The sequence below is a fragment of the Vollenhovia emeryi genome, unplaced genomic scaffold, assembly GCF_000949405.1.
Source record: "Vollenhovia emeryi isolate VEMERY1.0 unplaced genomic scaffold, V.emery_V1.0 DF939211.1, whole genome shotgun sequence".
In the NCBI taxonomy this organism is placed as follows: Eukaryota; Metazoa; Arthropoda; class Insecta; order Hymenoptera; family Formicidae; genus Vollenhovia; species Vollenhovia emeryi.
In genome coordinates this window covers 395,259-414,301 of record NW_011967155.1, presented here as the reverse complement: position 1 = coordinate 414,301, position 19,043 = coordinate 395,259, and the positions used below count along the sequence as shown (strand labels likewise).

Genomic DNA, 19,043 nt, shown 5'->3' with positions numbered 1-19,043 from the left:
CGAAAGCAGCTTGCTATTCCGGCTAAATTAAAGAACAATATGATATCACTGAAACTATGTTTGTAAGTCTAATAAAAAATAATAGTGAGCAACACATATACTACATGTACTGTATGTATGTGTTGCTCACTATTATTTCTTATTGGACTTATAAACTTAGTTTCAATGATGCCGTATTATTCTTTCATTTGGCCGGAATAGCGAGCTGCTTTCGATCTGTACACGTAAGTCATTTAATTTGCATATTATACAAATGTTTCCGCGAACTGACAGTTTTTAGGTTAGGAAGGTGCAAAAGTGCAGAGTCACTCCAGCATCCCCTTAAGGAGTCGGACCTTATTCAAATACCAAGGCTCGCGTAACTAGAATCTGTGTTCAGCACTTCACTACGCAATTAAGTAGTCATTTGATCTGTTTCTAACTATGTGTCGGATGGTACAAAGTTAAAAGTCAATGTACAACACGACAACCGGTTTCATGCGAGAGTACGTTACGCGTCGTCTACAATGCGTGGAGTACAAGCCTGGAGTAAGAAGTAGGAGTAAGGAAATAAATCAATTTTATTTCTTACCACTACTTCTTACGCTTACTCTCTGCGAATTAAAGCGCCGTCCGTGAGTACTGTGAGTAATGAAAAGTGATCGATAAAATGCGATAGACATACTCGTTAGGGTTGGCGTTGTTGTATTTGGCGGCGAGACTCCTCATGAAATCACTATAGTTTCGCCCCATCTGCTCCATGTGCTTGAGATGATGGGGTGGACCCTCGGGTCCCCCCAAGGGCGTAGCATTTGGCGGCGTACCCGGGTGACTCGACGAAGAAGGCGTCACGCTCCTCGACGACGTCGAATTGTTGTCAGGTGTGAGTCGTTCCGTTTTAACCTGCAACGTGATAGGATTGCCCTTCTTTAAACGAGACCTCACCGCGCGCAACCGGATGCAATAACAAGAAGGAGAATGCGGGGCAATTAGCCGACAATAAAAAGAACGAGTAAACGGAAGTATTAATTTTCAGCAAGCGAGAGCGGCGGGTGTGATAAAAGTATGTCTAACAGTGCCTCGTTTAACGCCAGAAAGGACAAATTAATAACACTTTCGTGTTCGAGTTAAAAAAATTTGATTTACATATAATTTTTTATTATAATTAAACTATTATTTATTTTGGGATATATACTTTTTCATGGGGGGGAAAAACATTCTGTCATCTTTCATCGTAAGAAGTATCCCGCTATAAATTTCATTAATCGTCTACTGAAACTTTAATTGTTGCGTTCGCGTATATTATTTATTAGACGAGGAGTAGAATTAGTAATATTCGAGAATGTTAAATGTCTTCGTGTAAAGTCGCCTTCAGTACCGTCTGCGAACGGCTTATTTCCTCTTATCCACAGTAACGATAATTTTACTATCTTTATTACCGCCGTGCTTCATGTTTGAACGTTGAAGGCCGCAGTACAATGCATCTTTAAAAGAAAAGAAACGTTTTAGCCTCTCATCGACATTCTTCTCCGCTTGGAACTAAAAAGATTGTTTCTTTTTGTTTGAAAAGATGAATTCAGATTGACCAATCGAAAAATAGCACAGGTGAGCTCTCTCAAGTTGGCAGGACCAAATTCAGCAAGATCCAGGCTCGACTAATTAGCATTAACGAACGAGTTTCATTCGTGTGTACAAAAAAAAATTGTTCTCCGCGGGACCGATATCAACCGATAAACCACGCCTTCGACCGGGAGAAAGGCTTATCGGCAGCTGGTGCGCACACGGATACGTCTCGGGCGAGATCCGCGGCGGCAGGAAATATTCCCGGGTGCATTAATTCCCGGGAACAGATTGCATCTGAGATATGGTAATGAAGGCAACGCGTGGCGTAAGAGTTGACTCCTCTTCGTTCGCGGCGAGAGAGCGCGCCGTGACACTAAGAAGAACGAGAGTCGATTGGCGTAGAATAGGGTTCCCGAGAGCGCAGCCCGGAGACCGCAGCGCGCAGGCCACGGTAAATCTCTTTCTCGCCTCCAGACCTCTTCCTGACAAGGGACCGCTTCGGGCTCACGGCGCGGGCACGATCCCGTATATATACCTACATTTCGAATGGTTCTCACTCGACGATACGCGACCGATACGTGCGACCAGGCTTCGATAGTGAAACTACACGAGGGCGTGACAACCACGCGAGCAAGAGAGCCTCGAAATTAAACCAATCGTTTCTTTCAGCGTGGTTAAGTCTTCCCTCGATCGCAGTGGTCGCCAAGATAGCGATGCAAGCCGTTACCAAGTAAATAATTAACGTATACGCTACACATTAATATTTTGCAGTCAAATGCGGTCGGCGTTTCTCTCCCTCGCATAAAGAAACAACAATACTTTACGCGAAAAATTGAATTACATAAAATACATGACGTTCTCTCGTTGCACTGTAAAAATTCGTCATTTCTCTCATTCCTCATCTCTTGCAATAATTCTAAACGAGAAGAGGACTACACTTTTATTCATCGACTCTCTCAACTCGTCTCCAGTGGATTCCCGATGCCGAAAGTTAATAAGTCAGGATAAAACTCGCCGCGCGTACGGAAGATTAATTTCTCGAGTTATTACTACTATTCTTCGGAGATCTTCGTATTCGTACGGCCTGAGGACCCGAACCACGAAAAATTCTCGCGCGTCACGGACCGGCTATTCTTTTCACCGATGGTAATCAATTTTTTCTCCTCGCAGCTCTAAACATCGCTAAGCAGCCATCAAAGACTTCTCTCTCTCTCTACTTTTTTTTTCCTTTCTTTTTTCGGTCAAGTCATTTACAGAAGCGTCCTGCGGGTCGACGAATGTCAACGGCGGGATGACACTGCGGCTTTCGAGGCGGTTGACATAGTTGCTGCATGGCTGGCTTTGAACGGGACTCTCGGTGTACACGTGTACCAGCTACCGCTCGAGCTACAGGAGCGATGGACTCTCTCGTCGAGGATATCTCCCGAGACCGGCGCACGTGTCCCGAAGTGGTACGCGAACGCTCAAACACTCCACTTCACGGAAGAAGCCAAGCGGGTCTCTCTCTCTCTCACTCTCGAAAAATTTGTACGACAAATCCCGCGTCCTCGCGGCAGCTCGCGTCCTTCTCAACGAAGGAGAAAAAGAACAAATAAAAATTCCGGACGACGTTCGGTCACGCTACGTCAATACGGTAAGGCGAACGTCGTGTTTGCCTACGTGCGCAGAAGTTTCGTGTACCGTGTCAAAATTTTATCCCGTAGAACTTTTTCGAAACCGGTCAATGAGAGGCAAAGGGGGCGAACACGATTTCAAGTGCAGATATTTGAAACGTATCAATCATACAATAACAAAACGAAACGTTGCACTTACTTGGGCAGTGTCGAGACCATTCTGGTTCTGTCGCCTCCTACCCCGCGGAGGTCTGGGGGTTGCCGCACCGGACAGATGGGCGCCCTGAGGGCTTCCCCCCCTGGCGTCGACCGCTGTGTTCGCTGCCAGGGTGGCCCCGTCGTTGTTTTCCGTGTGCGTACCTAAATCCGCCGCCTCTCCACGGTCGCCACCACGTGGTCCCGTGCCCGCGGACACGTTCTCGCCCGACACCTCACCTGAAAACGAAACACGAGGGGATATCTCAAATTTCGGTCCGCTTCCAAAGGGTATTAAGGGGGGGAGCACGAGTTTCCGGATCTTCGTCCCTAATACGTCCCGCTCGATCTTATCGGATGATACGCGAAGGATTAAGCCACACGTCTACGAGACGCGGTGACGATTTTAAGAAGCCATTAAGAGACCTCGAACGACCGAGCGACGATCCTCCCCGTGCCAGAATATACATTCGACTCTAAATTCGGATCTTTGACGAGAAGATAAATTCGCCGTATTTCAACCGCCATTCGTCCCCTCTCGTGACGACGGTCCTCGCGCTTCATGTCGTAAAGCTTTTAAGCTAACGTCGCGCGGCGTAAACGGCGTCTTTCGACACTGGGAATTTTAGAATTAAAGACATTAAGAAGCTAAGGGGGATAATCATATAGGACGCGATTACACACAGTGGCGGCGCTTGCCACTGCCACGGGAGATTTACGCTCAATAAATGGCCTCGTCCTGGCGCCATTATCTTCTGCCTTGATCAGAGACGCGTATCTGCCGACGAGAAGCGACCGAAAAGCGGCGTAAAGCTGCGGAGAACCGACGGGAGAATCGAGAGGTGGGGCGGGGGAGGGGGGGAAGGGGGGTCACTGTCCACCGCGGCTACCCAACATATCCAATAAATTCTTGTCATCGTTAAACGCCTGGAATTTTATGGAGGCAGTAACTCGTCCGCGTGTCGCCGAATTCACCGGCCGATACGATCGGCCGCGATTAATGCAGCGACGGTGCCAGCAACGGTGTCAGCAACGGTGTCAGCAACGATGCCGGAAGAGAGATGCGAGAACTTTGCGTTTCATTTCGCACATATCCCGCGCGATCGGGTATTTTCATTACAACGCCTCTCCCTCGCGATTAGAATCCCAACGCGACGATCTCGTCGGCCAACAATTATTTCTCGCGTGATTAGAATAAACTTTCACCATCTTCCACGGCGTGCACGAGACTTTCAGTCGAGGGGGGGAACCGCTGAGGGCATTGTCGTGTACAGATTTGCGGCATCACTGGGCACTTTTTGGGCATTAGTTTGGGCATTATATAGATAAAATAAGATAATAAAATTAAGTCGAAAAATCGACGCGTAGACAACATCATATCACGGAAAAAACTGATTTAGTTGATTCAACAAATCTATAGTTTGCTGAACAAAATTAAACGTTTTAAAGAAGTAAATTTGCTAATGCAGCAAAGAAGTCGTGTGTAAGAGCAATCGTTACTTTGTTCATAAAACAAATCGATTTTTGCTGAAATTATCTTAGTTACTGCAACAAATCATTTTCGCTAACAATAAGTGCGAGACGTAGCTAGCACCAGCCTCTGAGTAGTTCGCCGACCGCCGCTAGGCCGCGCATGGTGTCGGCCAAAAACTCGGAATCAAAATTCAGTCTCGTAGGGTATAAAGGGAGGCGTGGAAGCCAGGACAAGTATCGCATATTGCGATCGCCACAATAATAATTGTAGAGTAAATGTTTTAATGAGCATTACTTTACCTAATTTTAATTGTTGGCGTAACTAATAATTTTGCTATAATAGGATTTATTAATACACCTAATTTTCTTTTATGTAACAGCAAAAAAGTTAGTTACATGTACCAAGCTATTTTTTCCATTGGTTGTAGTAAAGAATCGTCTTTGCTCTACTAACAAATCTACCATGCTGTAACATCAAATTTTATTAGATATAATTACTAATCCTATGCAGCTTTGCGATTTGATTACTGCAACATAGCAAACTGGCTGTCCGTATATTACGGCGGTAAATTTGCTAGACTAGCAGGGTTTTTGATTGTCATAGCAAATCTTTTTTTTCCGTGATGCCTCGGTGGTTGAATCGGTGAGACGCCCGCCTAGAGTGTAGGGAGGTCCGAGTTCAAACCCTGGCTGAGGTAATACTTTTCGCAAGAAATCTTCTGCACTGACAGAGAAATTAACAAATGTGGCCAGCTGTGGTCGAATAAATATGGAATTTTGGTATTACACTGGCAATTTGAAGAAACTAATCTTTAAGAAAATGAAGTAATTGGTGTACAAGATTTTGGTCAGCGGTACCCCCCGCGCTTTCAGTTGGGTCCGAGTATCCGCGATAATGGAGAACGAGTGCTAATCGTTCCCACACAAATGCCCCCGCAGTAAAACCGACGGCATCGGAAGTACGCAAACGGACAGTGCGATCATTTTTATAATGCGTGGAGTTAGCACCTCCAGCGGGCACCGCTCGGCTGCTATCGGGCCTGTATCCTGCAATCCGGTTGTGGAAGCGGCTCCGCGGCGTCGAGTGGGATACAGGCCGAGGGTAGCAATCGTAAAAGCCGCTTCTATGACACTCACTGCCAAATGTCTTCATTATTTCGAGTTAAAATATTTACAGCTGCCCATAAAAATTCCATTAGGCACCGTTTGCTAGTAGGAAAACCGTCGCCCTCCGAGAGACGAGGCGCTCGAAGATGCCTTCGACGTGCCGCGCCATAAATGATGTCCAAATAGTTATAAAATTGGAAAGTATGCGGGCAACAAACATTGTACGCATTCGTTTTCTGACGGATCAGCCGCTAACGAGAAACGGTACAACGATACGTTAAAGCGACACGCTCGGCGAGAGGTTTTCGGCACGCAACTTCATCAGTTTTTAATGAATTTCCATGGTGTCGTCGGATCAGTGATTTGTGGACTGCTAGTGACTTTATAGTACCCTATTAATTATGCAGTATAAAACGGTGGGGATATAAAATATATATGTTGATGAAAAGCGTAACTGGCACTTAATAAATTTGTCGAAATCGTAACGTACTAAGAAACACGAGTCTCAAAAATTTCTCGGATATAAATTTCCGTTTAATAGGAATGCGGAGGCATATACTGAGCACTGCCTCAGCGTCTCTTGACAGACGATTTCCTATAATTTCCGCGTAACAGGATTTTTTCCTCGCGATTTCTCACGCTTTTCGGCGACATTTATGTTGGCAGTAGCGTTTCAATGGCACGTACGACAAATATCGTAACGACACTTCAGCAACTTCCAAGGCAGGGAGTCGCTGTTTACAGATCGTTCGCGTTTTATTGTCTAACTTCGGCTTGACGACATTTACATAATCATGCGAAAAATGCTGTGCAGCTGCATCGTTCACGAAATTAGTTAAAAACCGAACTGAGAGACGCAGACACGCACAAGAAAAGCGCCACTTCGTAATCACGCGATTTTGTCAGAAGCAAACTTAAATATATTATAAAACAATATGCTAAAGTTAGCAGTGCAATGAGCATTTTCTGCAAAAGTCGGACCATTGAATTATTTTGTGAAGTAACAAAGAGTATAAGGCCAATAATAATACAAGTAATTAATTGTCAATAAAACATGAAAAATTCAGTTTTAAAAGAGTTTAAGTCACTCATATTACAATGTTTAGCATTATACAATTTTACAGTTACCTAACTTGTAACGATAACACAAATGGTTACGCATTTCTGGTATCTATGATTAGCTAATTATCTATGAACGTTTCAACTCTACTTAGTCATGTCTCAGTCCTCAGCGTGTCATTGTCCCTACAACAATATATCACTAGATTTACTTATATAAAATGATTTTTTAAGATTACAGATATTTTAACACACGTGAAGAGTGAAATATTATTATAATGTTACTTGTAATATGTGAGCGAGGTTCCTTGTTCAAGTATCATCCAACAATCATCGGTGGTTATTATGTTATGAATTATTTAAATCATCAAACGCGAGTTGAGAAGATGAAGGGTTTCGTTTCAAGAGGCTCGAATTAACATTTATCTCGTTTTTTTTCCTTTTTGAAACTGGCGTCAATATAGGCATTTCTAACCGCATTGTACCGTGCCTGACGTCTGAAAATTTTACAGCCGAGTAGTTCGCAATAAATAATACGCTTTGAAGAGTGGGCCAGAAGGAGTTTGCTGCATGCGAACGAGGGAGGTTAGCAGCAGCGAAATACCTACAGTGAATACTGAGAACTACGCAAGGTCCGAGTGTGAAATATCGTAACGACGTGTTAAAACGAACTAACGTGCAGCGCACGTATCTCCCGCGATAACACCCGCTCCGTGAGGCCCGCGCACTTCGAGGTATTCACCGGTACGTAAGCGCGAGGCCTGCACCGCGACACCTGGACGTCCGGGTGACAGTACGACTGAGCGGTTCAAAGTCCAAAAGATCGCAGACAAAATGCAAAATTCCCTTTTCTATTCGTCACGTTAGTACTTTTAATTCCACGCGGCGCACAGTCAGCAGAAGAAATACGGAAAGTGTAACGTGGAAAACGTGCGTGGGAAAGAAAGCGATGACAAGCCGTTGTTGCCTTGGCACGCAAAAACGGTAGCTCGCGTCTGCGATTTCATCCGATATATCGCGTATCCCGAGACACGCGTGTAATTTACCGGTTTTAGCCGAAGCGCTGCCTGGTTAACTATTTCGTTCCCGAGCGAGACAGGTTTCCGCGAGAAAGAAAGCCATCGGAAGACATCGGGATGGGACACCAGGAACTCATAGCAATCGCGCACAGTATAGTCATAAATTATCCAGCGCGACCGCGACTAAAACGAATTGACCCTCGAGGTCGCGCGCGAGGTGCCGCCGCGACGGGAATCAAGCCGGCGGCCCTCTCCGCCGGGTCGCTGTTAATTATTCCTGCGCGTTAAGACTTAAAGAAATTTCACCGAGCTGGGAATTTTTCCACGATCCCACGGGCGAGATTAGAGGCGAACCGGGAAATTGCGTAACGCGCCGCGCGATATGTGGATCGATCCAGCATCCATTTCCGACACAGCGGAAAGTGACAATGCGACGCTTCCGTGCGAAAGCATTGTTCGACGAGTGACCTAAAGATCCGTCAGCGAGTTCTCATACGCGTGAATACGCGTGGACTGGCGCATTTTGACACGGGCAAGTCGAAATGCGGACGAAAAAAAACCGACTGGCGACAGTGCGCTAAATTACATCAATAGGATTTAAGGGGATGCTGGAGTGGTTTGATTTACCGACAGAGTCGCATACAGTTTTTGGAGGTTTGTAAAGATACGTAACCTCAATATGTCATATTATAGATACAAATGAAAATAATTATGTAGCATTTATGTACAAACTAATACCAGACCCAAGTGTAGAATGCATAGTAGAACATTTTCATATAAAAAACATTGAGATTTGAAGTCTAATTCGTATCGCATTATGTATTACAAATATTGCAATACATAATGCGATACGAATTAGACTTCAAACCTCAATGTTTTTTATATGAAAATGTTCTACTATGCATTCTACACTTGGGTCTGGTATTAGTTTGTACATAAATGCAAATAATAAGATTTACAAACGCAAAAACGGTATCCGACTCTGTCGGTAAATCAAACCACTCCAGCATCCCCTTAATGGATGTAAAATTGCTTTATCGCGTATAGACATAGGTCCACGCTCCGAATCCTCTTTTATCGCTAAAAGTGCCACTAAAATTGGTATTGAAGGATCCTTATGGGCTGAAAGACTCTTTCACGGGAGCTTTTATCGATAAGAGAGGACGCAGAATATGGGCCATAGTATTATCGTAGTGTAACTAGTAGATCCACTCTCTGCCGGCCCCTTTGATCTTCGCGGTCCCGGTCACGTGGTATTCCGGGATACACCCGGGCAGGACGGGTCCAGCGACGAGTGTGCACTGAGAAAAAAGAGTCTTTGAAAATTTATTTGTGGCATATAATGTTTATTTTAGTAAAATAAACATTATATGCCACAAATAAATTTTCAAAGACTCTTTTCTCAGTGTGTTTACACGTACTCGTCAAAGCCACACTACCCCACATACGACTTTTCTCTCATTGGTCTGCCCAGAGCAATGTCGGATACGCAGGAGGGATCGACGCAAAACGAAACAAATGACGGAGTGGGCCTACTAGTTGTACTATGGTATTATTGACTAACAAGCGTTCTCTTTAAAAATCAATGGGAACAGCGAATAGTCACTGATTTGCAGTTATAAGCATACTATTGAAAATTGCAATGGTATACTTATAACCGGAAATCAGTGACTATTTACCGATACGATTTCAGTGATAATCCACTGATTGGCTTTCAGAGAGCTGTAAAAATTGCCGTTTGCAAAGAGCACTGCTCTTTGTTACGCGAATAAAATTTTAGAGTAAAGAATTTAGCATCCGACCCTTACGGTGTAGTCGTCGTTGCTCAACGCCCCTTCACGCTCCTCTTCCTTTATTATCGCAACAACGACAGATCGAATCCCACGGCTTTTCGATCGGCCCGCTGAAAGCCGGATGCGGGCGCACATGCGCGGTCGTTTCTTCCGTTCGCACCCGGCCCCGGCGAGGCTGGCCGCGAGTAGTTACATTCACTTTGCCGGAGCGAAGCGAGCCGGTTCCCTCCGCGTGCGCATATGCGTGAAGTGTACGCGCGTACGCACGTCGTACGGACGCGCACGTCCGCATCCGGGGTCGGCCCGACGCTTAATGAACGATCAAACCCGGTTCTACGCGTCGCGCGGCTCGCAGCCCGTCATTACGGGCTACCGCAACGAGGAATCTCCGAGAAGCGGTCCCCGTTTTTGCCCTCCTCTTTTTCGCTCGCCCGACTTTTCCTCCGCGGCCTCGCGTGGACGTTCAACGAAGGACGATGCGATTTTTCCGCCGCGCGCGAATCATCTCCTGGCGATCGTGCCGAGTCTGTAACTAGATACTTTTATAAAGTAACTTTCCAACCCTGGTTTTGTGATAACATAAACGCGATACAAAACTTGTTCGGAAAACATAACAGCTATCGCTCTTCCGAAAAGCAATGCAAGATCGTGACCACGGTCTTACATACAGGTCTGGAAACTCAGGCAAATTTTGGTGGTGGGGGTGTGCCAAAATTTAAGCCATTTTTAGTGCACAATCTTGTCACCAGCGTGTCGCTGTTATCGCAAAGTGTTGTAAAAGTGGAAACATAACCATTAAACTCAACGTTAGTGCATGGCTCGGTATACATTCCAACGAATTGTCTTGGATAGTCCATAATGACGAATTCTTGCATAGTCCCGAACTATCTAAAAGTATGTATAAATCTGTAAAATTATATCTACCCGAACGCAGTCAAGGTTAGAGTCTTGCACTGGCCGATAGCAGCGACACACAGGGCGAACTAATTTTGACTTAAAACTGAGCACTACCCCCACTACTCGAGTTTCCAGACCTGTATGTAAGACCGTGATCGTGACACACGTGACGTATTGTCCGTTACTATCGTCATTAATTATCACCGGTTTACTGCAACGATTTATCGTCGTCTAGTTTATTGCTCGTAGTAGATAACGATAATTGTAATTGACTTCAACGGCCTCTAAAGGTCGCGAATGATGACTCGAGAGGAGACCAGAACAGCTATAACGATAGCAAGCACCGCTGATGCGGTCGCTATGGACAATTATTGCCTGGATCGTAACTTTTCTAAATTCGCCGAAAGTTGATTACTAACTGATTACGCGACAAGACAATTTAAATCGTAGTCACTTCACAGTAAATGCCTATTAGTAAAAAGTTCTTGAAACGAACATCTTTGCTCCTCCGTATTACACCATCGAAGAAAATAAGATCGCATACATTTGTCTTAAAAAATGAAATAACTTTACACAAATAAGGTAATGAATTATCACAAGTTGGCCCAGAGAAAATTAAGTACACGGATATTCCTACAATTTATCCTGGAAATCACGTAATCGTGGGACAACGTGGCATTTCGAAGAATTTTATGGGAGTTTTGTGAAATTTTACTAGTAAAATGTATGGTAAACTTTCAAAAACCTCTCATAAAGATGTTCAAAAGTGCTACGTTGTCCCACGATTACACGATTTTCAGGGTAAATTTCATCCTGAAAATATTGTAATTGTGGGACAACACGGCATTTCAACACAGTTTTATGATGGTTTTTTGAAACTTTACCATACATTTTACCAGTAATTATACTTGGTATGCATTTTACTAGTAGAATGTATGGTAAAATTTCAAAAAAATTCTTACGAGGGTCTTGAAAATGCCATGTTGTCCCACGATTACATGATTTTCAGGGTTTCAAGTTTTAAGAGAAAATTCCGTATAGACGAGTGCTTTTAAAAAGTGATATTTTCATCGCACTGGCTCGGTCCTCGACAATTAATTCCGCGTAAGACACACCGCGACAGAAGGCTAATACCTACTGTCCATGACGACCTTTAAAGGCCGGATCGGCGCGCGCGCGCGCGCGAATACATGGCCGAGAGAGCGCGAAAGACCGAGAAGAGGCAGGAAGAGATTACTGTCGCGGCGTTAACACGATCAACGCCGTCAGCAACCACGCGGCCGTTGCTGGATCTCTCTCCTCTCCGGCCGCCTGTAAACCCGCCGTAAGTTATGCGCGAGCGGGAGGGCCGCCTTGCGCGCCATTAAAGCGGGTTATGCCCATTTCAAGTGGAAAATCATAAGCACCGCAAATACGCCGTCATTACTGCAGACGCGCTACGAGCTCGCCACTTACTTTGTAATCATGACTAATGCATAATGTAGTAGCGACCGCGCCGCACACGCTCCTCGCTCCGTCTATGCACGCGACCACGTGTGTGAACGCGTGCGTACACCTACGCGCGTGTACGCGTATGCGCCGCGGCCGCGCGCGATCTCGTTGGCGGTTTTATACGCGAGGATGCCTCAGGATATCAAGACGACACCTTGGTGGAAGGTGTCCAGGGGGAGAAGGCGTGCTCGTTGCGAGGCGGAATTGGATCTTGCGGTACGACATGTAACCAAGGACAAGGACGTGAATGGTCAGTCGTTACGTGACGCGCGTGAAATTCCAGACGCGTCGTTCGGCCGTTTGCCCGAGGACGACCTATTAAATTTTACCTCCGTGCGCGTCCTAGACGCGGAGAAGGTATCGCGAACCGCCGAGCGACAGAGTCCGACGCATCCGAGGATCCCGAGAGATGAATTATCCTATTGTAACGTGTCGGCGAGAACTTTTCCTCTCGTTCGATCGGCAACGGCTCCTAGTGAAACCGCCGCCTTTGTCCCTTCGATGCGTAACCTTGGTCGCGCGGAGAATGGTCGAAACAGCTGTTTCAGGTGGGAGGCCTCTCGCGAGGCACAATGGCGTTCACATGAGGCGCAGGCGTTTATTAGCCGACGGCACCTCTCTCGGGAGGCGCGGGAGGACGTGGCGATTTATAACCAGTAACGTAAGTAGCTGGCGGCGCACCAGCAACGGCTAGCTGGACTCGCCATGGCCCGAAGGTCGCGTGACGTCGATACGATTGCGTCTTATTAGGAGTCACCGCGTGTTCGACTTTACGCAGGAACGCGATACCTGCGCGCCGACGCATTCCTGCAACTAATTAGCTCCCGTTGTACTCGCCGGGGCATTCGCTGCGTGCAACGGCGCGCCGCTTTTCAGACTCCTCTTCAGACCCTCTTCCCCTCGCCATTCAACGCGTTTCCGCGCGTACCACGCCGCTCGGCATGATTTATAGATTCATCCCTCTCGGCCTCTCCCCGTCATCCTACGCCTTCCTGCCGTTTCTTTTTCCTTCCGCTTCACGCGAAAGGAAATCCGCTCGAAAAGCAACGGGGGCGGCGCCAGGACTCGTGACGGATAATTTTCCGTTCCGCGTGCGATTGCATTTCGCGTGAAACGGCGGAAGACGTGCTTCCTTCAACAACTTCTCCGGGGGAATCGGTATCTGCGCGTACGTCATTTCTATTTGTTGCCTCGTACAAATGCTTATTTCACGACCAGAAAATTTTCAACGCGATTTCCACGGACAGTCACGTATGCGCACGTATTACACTGCACCTTTTATCTTCTGTTTTTACGATCCCCGCCTATACGTTCTCTCCCCCCCTTCTTTCTGTCTTCCTTGATGCGCGGTGCACGGTCTTTTATGGTCGCTCGCCAAGACGTCGCGGCGATGGTGACACTGTGCGTCCGTCAGGGTCGCGCACCTGTAAGCGGGTCAGGTTGCGCGACACGAAGACTCGTATCGAGAGGACGGCAGATGGGTACGCGCTGGCATTAATTTATATGCGTAGAGCGACGTTTCTTGAAAACTGCCGCTTTGATATTCGATATAATCTCAGCTTGGATTGAGACTCCATTTGGAGTCCGCGTTAACATTTCTACTTTTTGTTCTAACTAAATAATTCAAATTCTCACGATTTCCTCGCGGGTGTTCGCTCGACCAAAAAAAAAACAACTCTGAAAAGATTCCTCCGCGAGCAGTCAGATATGAAGAATATAGAGGACCGGATCGCTGATTCTTCCCCGCGATTCGCTGAATTTCTATCTGGTTCTCGCGTTTCCTTCCAAGACGGAGCGTCCGACGGGGACCCAGGGGCTCGGGGTACAAGAAGAAGATATTCTTCCTGCGGTTCGCCGCTTGTTCCGCCGGTGGCAACGGGCGAGCGGTGACCTCCGTACCCCGTGGGAGCAAGAAAGACAGAGGGACGCTCGAGAAGAGAGCACGCTGTCGAGCAAAGGGGCAAGAGGAACAGGAAGAAAGAAGAGAGAGAGGGAGTTGAGGTGCGTTCCTGCGTGACGTAGCTTTCGCAGGCCATCACGCATATGTTACCCTCCGCGAGGGACACGTACGCGCTTACAATACGATCCGCGGGGTCATTCCACCGAGTCCTCTCGGACACCTCTTCAGCTTCACCGTCGCCGCCGTCGTCCCCGTTGTCGTGAACTTTGTGTTCCACGTTCCTCATTCGCTCGATCGACGTTCTCTCGGTGCCGCGCATTCTTTCAAGCGCACCCGCATCTGCGTTAGCCTTTCAGAGGGAAATTTTCCCCTTAAATCTTGAAGAATGTTCCCCTCCTTCTAAATTTCATTCCTCTTCTCTCTCCTCTCTCACAACTTCGTCACAGAAGCGACGCGTAACCCACGTGATTCTCGTCGAATCGGCGGTACTTTCGAGAACCGACCGGAACGATTTTTTTTTCACAAGACGTCAGAAACTTGTACGATTCTCTCTGTTAAAAAAAGAAACAAGACGAATAAAATTTTCTAAACCCGTTCTTTTAATGCGAATTTGTGTCGTTTCACGTAAGAAACGAAAATCTACCTTGCGCGCCAAGAAGATTGCTTAGTTTTTCTCTCATAACGAAGAGAACGCTCATGCGATAAATCGAATTTACATGTCGAACACGCGGTGGAAACCTTCCATTGCATCGTACGTCCTGGCACCGTTTCTCTTCGTAGCTCTCTGTCTTTTTTCTTCCCGGACACGTACGTTTAACAAGAGACCGAAGCAGGTTGCGGGCGGATGACAAACAAAGAGCGCCGTGACCTCGTCGCCTTGTGCGTGAGGTGCGATTAGCGCGAACGACTCTCTCGCGCGCGCGAGCGAGCGAGCGAGCGAGCGAGTCGCCGAGTCGGTCGCGAAAGATGTGGGAGGAAGGCGAAGAGAAGGAAGCACGCGCGGACGAAGGATAAACGAAGGAAGGAAGAAGTCGGGTACGTAAGCCGACCAAAGGTCGAGTGCTGACCACGAGTCATCTCTTGCGACAACTCGCGCTGCTGTTAACTTTTGCGTGTCCCGCTTCCCGCTACGTTGTGCAAAATAAAATGTAAAAGTCTCCTCTACGCGAGAGTTTCAATCTCTCGAGAAAGATTGTGCAAAATTGCGAGTACGCGTGGCAAGAATGTCGCGAGAATACGTGTCTATTACTTTTAGCGGTCGTCTTCGCGCGATATTGATGCCGTGAATTTCGGATAACCGATTGAAGTCGGGGCGCGCCTGAAGGTACGATCGCACGAACGTGTTTTCGGTAAAACACACGTGACGGGTCCGGCGCAGATAAAATACAAGCGAGCACGCGCGCGATTAGTGTTACATTATCTCACCTGCGAAGCCACCGAGAAGGTCAGAGCGTGACGATAGAGGAACAAAAAAAAAAAGAAGCGACGGACTGGAAGCGAGTACTTTACTCGATCAAAGGTCGAGCCTCGCGCATAACTTACCGTGGCATCGATAAACGAGTTCCCTATCGCGCTTTCCATTTTCGCTCGCGGAGATGGCATCTCCGCCATATGGCGGATGAACGAGGCGCACACGGGGAATTAACGTAACAAGTTATTGACAAATAGATGGGTAACAAATAACAAGGCTAGTAAATCCTCGTCACTCCTCAGAAGTGTTTTGACAAACGCAGGAAGAAAATGCTACGGAGGAGCGGAGTCGTAATGAGGCTGAAGGATAAACGGTTAAATGCAATCGATTTGCAGAGGCTACGGAGTCAAAGTTAATTATGCGATGCGACGAAACGCGCGAGTCTAGCGGCGATAATCGACCTTATCGCGAGCGATTACGGCCGTTAATTAACGCGCTCTCGCAGCATCATCAGTTCGATTTTTCCTCTCTCAGCCGCATGTACATGCCGCTAATTGCCACGTGGCGCAGGTGACTGGAAGAACGGAACATCTCGACAATGAAGCTCAACAGGTTGCCGGCGGGTAGCGGCGAGCTTGACTACTGCCGTACGAGCGGCAATTAGCACGGGCCATTTTTTTTTCGCGTATAATCATCGCGTCATTCGAGGAAAAAACTTGAGGAAACGCGCGAACGGCATCCGCGTTTCAAGAGCCTAAATCACTTCATTGCGAGCCGCAAAAACGCAACGTGGTTTCGCAAAACAAGATTGGGACGAGTGGTCGCGGAATAAATCAGCGTATTTTTAAACGCATTGTTCATTGATATACCGTTAACGTATCCCTCGGTACAGCCGTCGTCCTTCGGGCGTTACGGAGTCTGCTGCTTTACGAAACGACGGTCCAAGAGGCCCCGGAGACTCTTGCGGAGGACTGTACGCTACCGAGTCCCGGCGAGCAGTTAGCATTAGGCACGATGACGAAGAAGGCCAGGGACTCGGTGAGATGATAGCGAGCGCGTTCGCTGACGGCTCGCATCGGTCACACCGCAGGTGACTCGTCGCGGTCTGAGCCTGGCCTCTGCCCGACCCACGTACCTGATTCTATCCGGTGTCCTTCTCTGTCATCTCTAACTCCCGTTTTCTCCCTCGTGCAGAACGCGAGACATATCCGCGAGCTCTACTGAGCAACGTATCTTGAACGTACCTCGCGAGTACGCCATTTTTTGGCATATTTTTATCAACAGGGCGCGATAAATCGTTATCTTTGTAACCGCTAATTAACATAGAATACAGAGGGGAAATCCCCTATTACGAGACAGCAGGCTTTCAACGAAATTCAATCAGAGATCTTTTTTCATGACGATTGCACGATCTAACAATGCATTTCCCACTAAACAGATTTCGCTCCAAGGGCAATAAATTCACGATGGAACCAACGGATGATGCCTATTAATTTAGTAGCAACTCCGCCAAGGGGCTAACCACTTGATGTAATCGTGGGACAGTGTCTCCCAAATCATTATGAAACCCTTACGAAATCCCCGTGTAATCGTTTTGTCTTCATTTTCAAGTTTCTTCACTTGTTAGACAACAAATATTAAATTTGAACATTTTCTCAGCTTGTCTTCATTTTCCAAAATAACTTCTTTCAGTAAATATCCAAATATATATCATAGTTCACGCCTATAAGCGCGTATTCTTTTTATAATAAGACTGAAGTAGTTGTTAGAACAACAGCGAGCTGATACACCATTGCGCGCAAATTTGGAACAATAAGCAGTAAATACAAAATTACTTTTCGTTAAGACCACGGTTAGATTAATGGGAAAAGTGGGAAGGAAACACGTGACCGGATACTACAATCTTAACTAAAATTACCTCTACAAGCAAATACTTCTTAGTAAAATAAGAAGAATATATTTTGAGGAAATTTAACGGCTTTGAGGTTTGACAACGTGACATATTTTTAAACGCGCACATAAGGAAATTAATTGCAATTAGATGAAACCGTGTAATCGGTGGGACATTTTAGCTAGTGGTTACCCCCTTGAACTCCGCTATCGTATACGTGGTAGGGTCAAAAAGTTCCCGGAATTGGTTAATAAAAATTTATTGAAAGTATGTATAACATTTTTACCTTATTTTCCTTCAAAATACTCCCCTCCTGCATCTAGACACTTATTCCACAGTTCATGCAACTGTTGGAAACACTCCTGAAAGCCGTTTTTCGAGAGTTCTTTCAGCCGCTTCGTCGCATTTTCAATCACTTCTGACGAATCTGCAAAACGTCCCTTAAATGTCATTTTCAGCCGTGGAAACAGGTAACAATCCGGTGGTGCAAGATCAGGAGAATATGGAGGGTGTTCCAGAGTGGTAACATTGTTCTTGGCAAGGTATTGCTTCACCATTTCGGATCGATGTGACGGGGCATTGTCATGCAACAAAAACCAATCATTCCCTGCCCGTTCAGGTCGTTTTCGTCGAATTGCATCTCGTAACCGTTTTAAGATCTCTGTGTAAAATTCTTTATTGACTGTTTGCCCTCCAGGAATAAATTCATAATGAATCAAACCCTGGTAATCAAAAAACACCTCCAACTTTACCCCGGCTTCTGTCCAAGCGAAATTTTTGTTTTCTTGGTGAAACAATACCTTGCCAAGAACAATGTTACCACTCTGGAACACCCTCCATATTCTCCTGATCTTGCACCACCGGATTTTTACCTGTTTCCACGGCTGAAAATGACATTGAAGGGACAGCGTTTTGCAGATTCGTCAGAAGTGATTGAAAATGCGACGAAGCGGCTGAAAGAACTTTCGAAAAACGGCTTTCAGGAGTGTTTCCAACAATTGTATGAACGGTGGAATAAGTGTGTTGATGCAGGAGGAGAGTATTTTGAAGGAAAGTAAGGTAAAAATGTTATACATACTTTCAATAAATTTTTATTAACCAATTCCGGGAACTTTTTGACCCTACCACGTATTAGGAACTTATCGCGTGATAAAAGGGACCTTCCTCTATGATCGCGCAAACGCAATTTCTGGTCGTAGGAACGGAAAAATGTATGAACTATTGTTAATAAAAGAGTCAAGCGTTTTACGTATGTGATAATTTGCCCCTCGTCCTTTTTCCTGCGTCCTTGTTATAAATTCGCGTCCGCGCGATCGCTGATTACAGGCTGGATATATTGCGCGTATAAATTCCTAGTTGACACGGGAAAACGCTACGCGCACCGCCGCTCGAACGTCGGTGAACGTCGCCGAAGGACCTGCGACCTCTGCAAAGTTAATGATACGCGCGAGTGGATGATCCTTATATAGAGAGCGGCGGCAAAGGCTGGCCGCGTGTGTGCTCGTCAGCACGCATCATTTCGAGTGATGTATTACTCACCGAGTGTCATCAGAAAACGGTTATGTGACCCTGGATAACTCCCGACGGTCATACGCTCGCGCGGCCACCTCGCGCGGATCGCGCGTATTTCGCGTCGCCAGCGAGTATATATT

General features: G+C 46.5%; 1 protein-coding gene across 1 annotated transcript in view; it reads right to left on the bottom strand.

Annotated features, from left to right (window-relative positions):
* Positions 1-19,043, bottom strand: part of LOC105561112 — a 114,816-nt gene that overhangs the window by 56,168 nt on the left and 39,605 nt on the right. The window contains exons 2-3 of the mRNA XM_012010809.1: positions 3,355-3,590; positions 665-882 (exon numbers count right to left, since the gene is read on the bottom strand). Coding sequence (XP_011866199.1) covers positions 665-882; positions 3,355-3,590 — 454 coding nt within the window. The remainder of the gene's footprint in view (positions 1-664; positions 883-3,354; positions 3,591-19,043) is intronic.